The sequence below is a fragment of the Rattus norvegicus genome, chromosome 6 (genome assembly GCF_036323735.1).
Source record: "Rattus norvegicus strain BN/NHsdMcwi chromosome 6, GRCr8, whole genome shotgun sequence".
NCBI lineage: Eukaryota > Metazoa > Chordata > Mammalia > Rodentia > Muridae > Rattus > Rattus norvegicus.
Window position 1 is genome coordinate 105,685,752 of NC_086024.1, and position 9,649 is coordinate 105,695,400.

The 9,649-nt window shown below is 46.0% G+C and overlaps 3 protein-coding genes across 3 annotated transcripts; all 3 read left to right on the forward strand.

Moving 5' to 3' along the window:
• Window positions 1–987: 987 nt before the first annotated feature.
• LOC134479415 (pre-mRNA-splicing factor CWC22 homolog) lies at window positions 988–4,233 on the forward strand. Its single transcript, XM_063262775.1, has one exon. It carries the CDS (start codon window positions 1,279–1,281, stop codon window positions 4,006–4,008), a length of 2,730 nt encoding a protein of 909 aa, XP_063118845.1. The 5' UTR covers window positions 988–1,278; the 3' UTR covers window positions 4,009–4,233.
• A 1,295-nt stretch (window positions 4,234–5,528) lies between these two features.
• On the forward strand, window positions 5,529–8,400 carry LOC134479433 (dnaJ homolog subfamily C member 17-like). Its single transcript, XM_063262788.1, has one exon. It carries the CDS (start codon window positions 7,109–7,111, stop codon window positions 7,961–7,963), a length of 855 nt encoding a protein of 284 aa, XP_063118858.1. The 5' UTR covers window positions 5,529–7,108; the 3' UTR covers window positions 7,964–8,400.
• An 18-nt stretch (window positions 8,401–8,418) lies between these two features.
• Window positions 8,419–9,649, forward strand: LOC134479438 (M-phase phosphoprotein 6-like). Its single transcript, XM_063262790.1, has one exon. The coding sequence runs from the start codon at window positions 8,461–8,463 to the stop codon at window positions 8,866–8,868; it is 408 nt and encodes a 135-aa protein (XP_063118860.1). The 5' UTR covers window positions 8,419–8,460; the 3' UTR covers window positions 8,869–9,649.

The window sequence follows — 9,649 nt, forward strand, 5'->3', positions numbered from 1 at the left end:
TTCAGCCTTACCCATGTCCCTGAAGAGACTACAGAGTTCAGGGGAGGTAAAAAAGATAAATAGAACTATAAAGGGGCCTTGACAAAATTGGCATAATGCATAAACCTCTAAGGGAGGAAACACAGGACAGCTGTGTCATATGATATAATGCTTCAATTTATTCTTGGATTAAATCTATCCATTGATTAGCTAATAGAAAGCCAGATGCCAAGTGGGTAAGACTCTACGATAGGTAGAGTTATCTAGTGTGTGATTGCCTTGCCCCGGCCATGATGGAAAACTACAATTATGCATCATATTTAAGTTGTGATGTTCAGATCAGCGGAATTATCGACTGATGTGTCTCTGCTGCCTGAAGAGGCTCCTTGGGTAACTTGTCTCAAGGCAGCCAGGATGGCCCCAGTGCCCATAGCACTACTGCTCATAGGATCTAACCAATTAGCCAACGTGGTCCTTCACAGCCATATAGAAGGCTGGGAGGAATTTTTAAGAGTAAAACATAATGTATGCAACAAGGAAAGACTAGTGGCAGTATACCGTTGGGGCAATTCTCCATTTTGCACTATACAGGGAACATCACGCAAACAGGAGGTGGAGAAAAAAGTTGGCAAAACAGTAGAATTGCTATGAACTGGCATAGGTACTGGCCAGGATCTGGCAATAGCCCACAGCGTGAGTGAATCAACCTGGATTCCCATTCCCAGCAATAATAGAGTGCATAGTTCTATTGTCAGGAGGAGCAGGAGGCAGTTTGCGAGTCAAACGCTCAGGTACCCAGATTGGATTGTCTTGATTCTGTGGTAAAACACAAACAGCTCCCCTAGATCTCGAAAGCATGGGATCTGGGCCACACAATTCACCAGTTAAGACATCTTTTCACTTTACTTCTGTATTAGTCATAGGTGTAGTAGCAGCATGGCGATCCGCAGCAGAGTGGCCATGTGCATCCAAAATTAAGAAATTTAGAGCTAGAGTCTGTTGCTGTAAAAATATATAAAATAGAAAAGAGTATTTGCTTTTACCCTGCTAGGTCCTCACTGTGGTGCCCCAAGATATCTGCTAGATATCTCGGCGGAAACACGGCCCAGCCACACACTTTCCTACACTCAAACCCTCACATAAAAGAACACACAACATCACTTCTGGTGTGATGGCGGCGCGGTGGAGCTTTAGGTGACATGTGGAGACAGACAACTGACAAGGAACTCAGACCATTGAGTACGTGTCACTTGAAAAAACCTGAAGAATCTGGTTTATCGGGTCAGCCGACAGCAGAAAATGAAAAGTAGTGTGGCACACATGAAATCCTCTGGTCACGACAGAAGGGAGAGCCACAATTCATACCACCAGAGGAGCTCCTCCCCAGAAGACAGATATACAGAACAAGACCGGTCACCCCGGGATAGAGACTATTCTGATTACAGCCGGTCAGACTATGAGCGATCCAGAAGAGGATACTCTTACGATGACAGCATGGAATCACGAAGCAGGGACCGAGAGAAACGCAGAGAGAGAGAAAGAGACGCAGACCATCGGAAACGGACCCGGAAATCCCCGTCTCCGGAAAGGAGGAGCCCAGACCGGGGAGTGAGCCAGAGTTCTACTCAGGAAGAACCCACATCGAAGAAGAAGAAGAAGAAGAAGAAGGATGAGCAGGACCCGCTGCTCACCCGCACCGGGGGAGCGTATATTCCTCCTGCAAAGCTCAGGATGATGCAGGAGCAGATTATGGATAAAAACAGCTTAGCATACCAGAGGATGAGCTGGGAGGCTCTGAAGAAATCCATCAATGGTCTCATCAACAAGGTCAACATCTGTAATATAAGCATCATTATCCAAGAGCTCCTTCAAGAGAACATCGTCAGAGGGAGAGGACTGCTGTCCAGATCTGTTCTGCAAGCACAGAGCGCTTCTCCCATCTTCACTCACCTTTATGCAGCTTTGGTGGCGATAATCAACTCAAAGTTCCCACAGATTGGAGAACTGATCCTCAAGAGACTAATTATTAATTTTCGTAAAGGATACCGAAGGAACGATAAGCAACTTTGCCTGACTGCTTCAAAATTTGTGGCACATCTTATTAATCAAAATGTGGCACATGAGGTTCTGTGCCTGGAGATCCTCACTTTGCTGCTAGAGAGACCAACAGATGACAGTGTTGAAGTAGCTATCGGCTTCCTCAAGGAGTGTGGTCTCAAATTAACCCAGGTGTCACCAAGGGGAATCAATGCAATCTTTGAACGCCTGCGAAACATTGTGCATGAGTCCGAGATTGACAAAAGAGTCCAGTACATGATTGAAGTGATGTTTGCTGTACGGAAGGATGGATTCAAGGACCACCCTGTTATTCTGGAAGGACTTGACTTAGTGGAAGAGGATGATCAGTTTACACACATGCTCCCCTTGGAGGATGACTACAATCCAGAAGATGTTCTTAATGTTTTCAAGATGGATCCTAATTTTATGGAGAATGAAGAGAAGTACAAGGTTATTAAAAAAGAAATCCTCGATGAAGGAGACAGTGACTCAAACACAGACCAGGAAGCAGGAAGTAGTGAAGTTGAGGAGGAGGAGGAAGACGAGGAGGAAGGAGAAGAGGAGGAAGGAGGACAAAAAGTAACTATTCATGATAAAACAGAAATCAACCTAGTCTTGTTTCGCCATACAATATATCTTGCTATTCAGTCAAGTTTAGATTTTGAAGAATGTGTACACAAGTTGCTGAAAATGGAGTTTGCTGAGAGCCAAACAAAAGAACTCTGCAACATGATACTTGATTGCTGTGCCCAACAAAGAACCTATGAAAAATTTTTTGGCCTGTTAGCTGGGCGGTTTTGTATGCTGAAAAAAGAGTACATGGAATCATTTGAAAGTATATTCAAGGAACAGTACAACACCATCCACCGCCTAGAGACAAACAAATTGAGAAATGTTGCTAAGATGTTCGCTCACCTTTTATACACAGACTCACTTCCGTGGAGTGTTCTCGAGTGTATAAAGCTGAGTGAAGAGACGACAACATCATCCAGTAGGATTTTTGTCAAGATCTTCTTCCAGGAGCTGTGTGAATACATGGGTCTTCCTAAACTGAATGCGAGGTTAAAGGATGAAACTCTTCAACCATTCTTTGAAGGACTGTTACCCCGAAACAACCCACGCAACACCCGGTTTGCCATCAACTTCTTCACTTCCATAGGTCTCGGAGGATTGACGGATGAACTTCGAGAACATCTGAAAAATACGCCCAAGGTCATCGTAGCCCAGAAAGCAGACGCTGAGCAGAAGAAACCGGTCCTGACATCTTCATCTTCAGAGTCTTCCTCGGGGTCTGATTCCTCTGACTCAGATTCTGACAGCAGCGAGAGCAGCTCAGAGTCCTCCAGTGAAGCGAGCAACTCCTCCTCCTCCAGCAGTCAGAGCTCTGCCTCAGCTAAAGGTACAAGAAAGAAAAGACAAGGAAAGGCCAGAGGTGAAGAAGTAGATAAGTTAGCCAGGAGCCACCAGGCACGTGACAGGCAGCGAGAAGGAGGCAGAGAGGACCAAAGGCATCAGGAAGGGAGGACTGAGAGAGCAAGGTCTGAAAGACACAGAGCTCAGAACTCACGAGATGCAGACTGGCGAGATCCCCCAGCAAAGCACATGGAGGACAGAAGTCATGAGAATAGTTACAGCAGAGTTGGCAATGGCCGAGAACAAGGCTCGCACAGAGAGCCAGAAGACAGGCATGGCGAGCCAAAGAAGAAGTGGCGAGAGAGAAGAGATTCTTTTTCTGAAAATGAGAAGCAAAGAACCCGAAATCAGGACAGTGATAATGTTAGAAGAAAAGATCGCTCCAAGTCAAGAGAGAGGAGTAGGAAGCATTCTGGTCATAAAGGAGATGATGACGACAGGTATCAGAACGGTGCTGAGAGATGCTGGGAAAAACCTAGCAGATACGCTGAACATTCTAGAGAATCAAAGAGAAGTCAGGACCGGAAGAGAGAAAAGTCTCCAACAAAACACAAATAACTCTAATGACAACTGGACTCGCCTTACATTCAGTCCAATGTCCTTTTTACATTGATGGATTTTATAGAGAACTCTGTATAAAGTACCTGTTTGTAAATTTTAAAGATTTTTTTGACATGTTTTATAATTGATATATCTCAAGGTTCTTTGTGTAAAATCATAAAGAAAAGGGACTCAACAAAGGGGTAAATCTTATGTTTTGTGAATAAAAGGAACAAATGTTCATTGAATCATTAAAAAAAAAAAAAAGAACACACAACACAATAATCTTAGATCCAATTGGTAAGATATAATTGCCCACTCAAACATGCAAAGCCCGGTACCATCCATCCCTTGAGAACATTAACAATAACCTGTAAATGCACAGAGCAGAATCTTAACATCACCTGCCATGGCTTCTCCCCTCTCTCCGTCTCCCCTTCTTCTCTAGTAAGAACTAATAACAAAAGGATGGAGAGATGGTTAGGACCTGGGTGTTAGATGCCAAGTGGCTGACATAAGAATTGTAACCGGTTCACCTGGGACTTTCAGGACCTCAGTAGCAGCCCTTTAACAAACTGTCACACTGGGTTAAAGGCCCATGGAAGGGGTTGGGGATTTGGCTCAGTGGTAGAGCGCTTGCCTAGCAAGTGCAAGGCCCTGGGTTCGGTCCCCAGCTCCGAAAAAAAAGAATAGAAAAAAAAAGAAAAAAAAAAAGGCCCATGGAAAAGAAAAGATTAATCCTGACCTTGGCCACAGGCAAAGCCTGAATTCTAAATTTTGACTGGCAAAACAAAGTTCTTCACAGTTTGTTGTAGATTCTTTTTGAAACCATTTAGGGGCTTCCCTGCACCCCAACCTGGGGAATTTGGATCACAGGGGAAGGAACTGGCTGCTGAGGGGATAGGATCAAAGGCACTGTCCATGTAGACAGACTCTTCTCTTAGAATAGGGCCAGCGGATAAGGGGAGGGAGGCAGGCTCTCTCAAAGAAAGTTCTCTTAATGCACTCTTTTTGTTGTCAAAGCATCAGCCCTGGCCAACCGACCCTTTACCTTGAAACTCTTTTCCAGCTGGCTCAGGCCCCTGCCCATGCACAGCCTGCAGCTTGCTTGCCCATGCACCTGCCACCCTCAGCCCCACACTTCCCTACTCTGAGCTGTCCCTTCCTTAGAAGCTGTGAATGTTTAAGCAACAGGAGAATTTTTCTTCAGGATCTAAGATAAAGCTTTTAGGTTCTGATAATGCCTGCTTCAGACAGGGTCACTCGCTAACCTGGAGTCCTTCATACACAACTGTTAACAGCAGCTAGACTGGACAAGTGGAGCAAAGGGAGGAGAATCTCTCCTTGGGAAGGAGGCTCAAGAGAGAGAGATCAAACTCCCTGGCAGAAAACCATTTTTCTCAAGCAAATTATTTTTAACTTCTAAGTTAAGCACCAAGAGGACCAAGTAAAACTCTTTGACGAATAAAGTAAATAGTTCCGTGATTAAGTTTCCAGTTATAAAGATCAGAGGAGGAGAAAGGCCAATACTGAAGGGGCTGCATCCCATTGCCTGGACCAGGGGGAGGTCTATAAGCCCGCAAGGGAAAAACAAGAATCTGGTCAGTAGAGGAGTCAGGGGTGAGTGCTAGCCAACTTTGCATCCCCTGGGCCGGACCTCCAGAGGGGCAGAGGATTCAGGAGGTTGGACAGCATAAGTGCACAAAGGCGAGGCTACTGTTGAGTCAGGCTCTGTGAGGCTCCAAGCCCTGCAGCTTCGGGTACCTGTAGCCAAAAACCCACTCCCTGCTTCTTCTTCCTGTGGAGCAGAGGTCATAAGGCTGCTGGGGAGGAAATGGCGCATAAATACGGGAGAGGAGCTGGCCATTCAGGAGGCTCCCCCACCTCAGGATAGATCTTAGAAGGAGCAGAGGGTACTGAGGATTTTGAACCGGGTTTTGCCAGACCTAGATGTAAGGTTTCTGGTCCAGGTGTGCTCCCAGTTTTTCCTGAAAAACAATAGCTTTAACAAAGAATCATAGTCAGGTCAAAAGAGCCCTCAGGGGGCCAGCCCACACTGAAAGTTGGTCACTCAGAGGTGCACAAAGTCTGCCACTTTCCCTTCTTAACTTCAACTGACATATTATGTGCTCTGTCCCTAACTTGTCCAATAATCTAACATCAGCTTACGGGAGTCATTACTGTCTGTCCTATCATCACAAAAAAACACTAAACAAACAAACAACAGACAACACAAAGAAACCACAATATCCAGACAACAACTGCTGTGCCTAGTCCACAGGCACCAGCCAAAAGCAGTTTCAGATGAAGAGGTCTTTGAAGTTTCTCTTCCAAGAGGAACACAGAACCTCTTCTACCCAATAGGAGACCACCAGGCGTCCCTGGCTCTCCTGTTGCCCTGAAGCATCCCTCAGGGTGCATCTTGTGGTCCTCCCGACACGTCTGTTGACCACAGCTTCTGAGCTTTACAGCTCCAGAAAGCGGCTGCAAAACCAAAGTGCTTTTCAGATACTAACCAGAACCAGAACAGAGACACAGACAGCGGCCGCACACTCAGACACAATTGGGGACCCCCTTACCTCCAAGAAGGTCTTTGAAGTTGTGGGTGGTTGCGAGATCCCGGACGAGCCCCTAAATGAAAGACCATGGGGTGGGGAAGACCCCCACTCAAATCTCGAGACGACGCAACCCCCCAAGAACTCATGAGAAACGAGTCTTGATGTAATAAACAAGAGGTATATTTGAGGAACTAGAGCTCTGGGAACAACACATATCTTACACAGGAGACAGAGGAGTCAACCCTAAGCCCTATTAGGGGAAGGTATTTATAGGGAAAATTACATAGGTAGTTGGCAACAGTCACAGAAAGCAAATTCATTGGTTTGTAACTTGGGCTGAGTTCAACTCTAGGCCACCCTGCTTCTGGGGCAAGTTGACCCTAATTCTCTTTTTTCTCAGGACTGTTGAGTCAGGCCTTATCGAAGCCAGATGATTTGGGATGGCTATAGACAGGCTACATCCCCAAAACATGTTATGTGAGGTGCCTCAGTGTGAGGTGCACTTCTCCTCACAGCAGGGTCAGTGGGGGATAGTTTAAAATCTTTATTCTTTCAGAATCATGGCAGTGATCAAAGAGCTAGTACAAATGGATCTCTATGTGCTGCAGGGCGTCGAAGAGAAGGCGACAGACAAAGAGGTGAAGAAGGCCTACAGACAAAAAGCACTCTCCTGCCACCCAGATAAAAATCTAGATAACCCCAGAGCAGCTGAACTCTTCCACCAGCTGTCCCAGGCCTTGGAGGTACTGACTGATGCTGCAGCCAGGGCTGCCTATGACAAGGAGAGGAAAGCCAGGAAGCAGGCTGCAGAGAGGAACCAGAGACTTGACGAGAACAGGAAGAAACTGAAGCTCGACCAGGAGGCCAGGGAGTGGGAGGCCCAGGCCACTGAGGAAGAGGAGGAGAGCAGGAACACCACCACACTAGAGCAGGAGATGGCTCGATTACGAGAAGAGGGTTCCCGTCAGTTGGAAGAGCAGCAATGGCTGATCCAGGAGCAGATCCGCCAGGACCGAGAACAGAGGCTGAGAGGAAGAACAGAAAATAGAGAAGGCAAAAGAAACCCCAAACTAAAGCTTAAGTGGACGTGCAAGAAGGAGGATGAGTCCCAAGGGGGCTACTCCAGAGATGTCCTCCTGAGGCTTTTACATAAGTATGGGGAGGTTCTCAACTTGGTAGTTTCCGGAAGGAAGCCAGGCAATGTCATAGTGGAGATTGCAACTGTCAGAGCTGCGGAGTTGGCCGTCAGAAATGAAGTGGGCCTGGCTGACAACCCTCTGAAGGTTTCCTGGTTGGAGGGACAGCCCCAGGGCACGGTGGACCCCAGTACCCCAGGACTGTTGAAGGGCTCAGTGTTGTCAGAAAGGGAATATAAGAGTCTGGTCATGATGGGCATGCATCAGGCCACTGAGTGATGGCAGCTGATGGCGCAGATGCAGCAGGAAGATGAGGTGCGGCCCACGTAGTCGGACTTCAGCCTTCCCACCCCACACCCTTTTCTGAGTCTTCACCAATAAACTTTTTACAAAACAAACAAAAAGAAAACCAAATATGTATAATATGTAATGGATAATTTCTAATTCTGATGGCCTGTTGCATTTGAATAAAGTTAATTCATTGTTATCAGGGACAAATTCAACAGTCCCTATAGGCAAAATAACCCTGCATTCAAAGAATCAGTAATTACCTTAAGAGGTTCAGGATATTCCAATACCATAAGGATAGCATGCAATTCTGACTTCTGAATTGATGTGGACTTTTGACCACCATGCTTATTTTATCTGACTTACATCCTGCCATACCCATCTTGTTTACATCAGAATAAAAAGTTAGCACAGAACACAACATCTTGCTCTCCTCTTGACCCTGCGCAAGCGCAGTACAGCGGGAAGCCTCTGAAAATGTATCCAACATGGCGTCGGAGCAGAAGACGAAGTTATCCACAAACCTGCTGCGCATGAAGTTCATGCAGAGGGGCCTGGACTCGGAAAACCAGAAACAGCTAGAAGAGGAGGAACGGAAGACGATCAGGGATGAGACCTGGTACCTGGATTTGCCGGAGTTGAAGGAGAAGGAGAGCTTCATCATAGAAGAGCAGAGCTTCTCCCTGTGTGAAGACCTTCTCTATGGAAGGATGCCTTTCAGAGGCTTTAATCCTGAAGTTGAGAAGTTCATGCTTCAGATGAATTCCAGGAACAGAGTGGCGGCGGCAGAAGAGGAGGAGACTGTAGAGGCTGACGTGTCGGAGGAAGAAATGGCAAGAAGATATGAGACTTTGGAGGGAACAATTGGGAAAATGTTTGCCAAGAATAGGGACTGAGCCAATGATGAAGAAGATGAAAATGGAAATATAGAAGCCATGAAAATTTAGATGTTCTTAAAGCCCGAAGACTAATATGGACGCCTCTGATGCAGTGGATGCTGTGAGAACAGCATGGTCTGAACTCACCCTCCTGTCCTCGGTACTGGTCCCTTCTAAGGGATGCCTAGGGTTGGAAATGTGCTGTTCTTGAGACAGAAGGAGGATAGACGTTCTACATCCTTTTGACGGCATTCGGGGCTTCACATATGTGGGTACACGCCGCTCCCTTGACTTTTGGCCTGATTCTGTGTGAGTATACACACAGACAGGGCACACACCTACACCTGCTCTCAGTTACTCTCCAGGAATGAGGATTGGAGACTAATTCTTGCCTTGGTTTTAATGCCCTTACGTTTATATTTTACTTTTTGAATCATGTCAAGCCAATTCATTTGCTTTGGATTTCAGTATTTGAGAACTTTTGAGAAGTGATTGACCAGGAACAGACATGGCTCTCCAGCCCAGAGTATCTGCATGCTCTTAGGTCTTTATGTATAGAATTGTGGGGTTTATGTATTTTAAACAGTCATCTGGATCATTTTTTAATGTTCCATAATAAATGTGTCTCATATAAAAAAGTCGATACCTCTGGAGTTGTTACTACTTCCTAACAATTATGGTAATGATGGAAAATAGTTGATTTTTAAAATGCTTCAAAATCTGGCATTTCCATCAGTCACCAGGTCAGCTCACTGTCAGGAATAGCATCAGTAGCAGGCACATGCTATAGAGACACTGG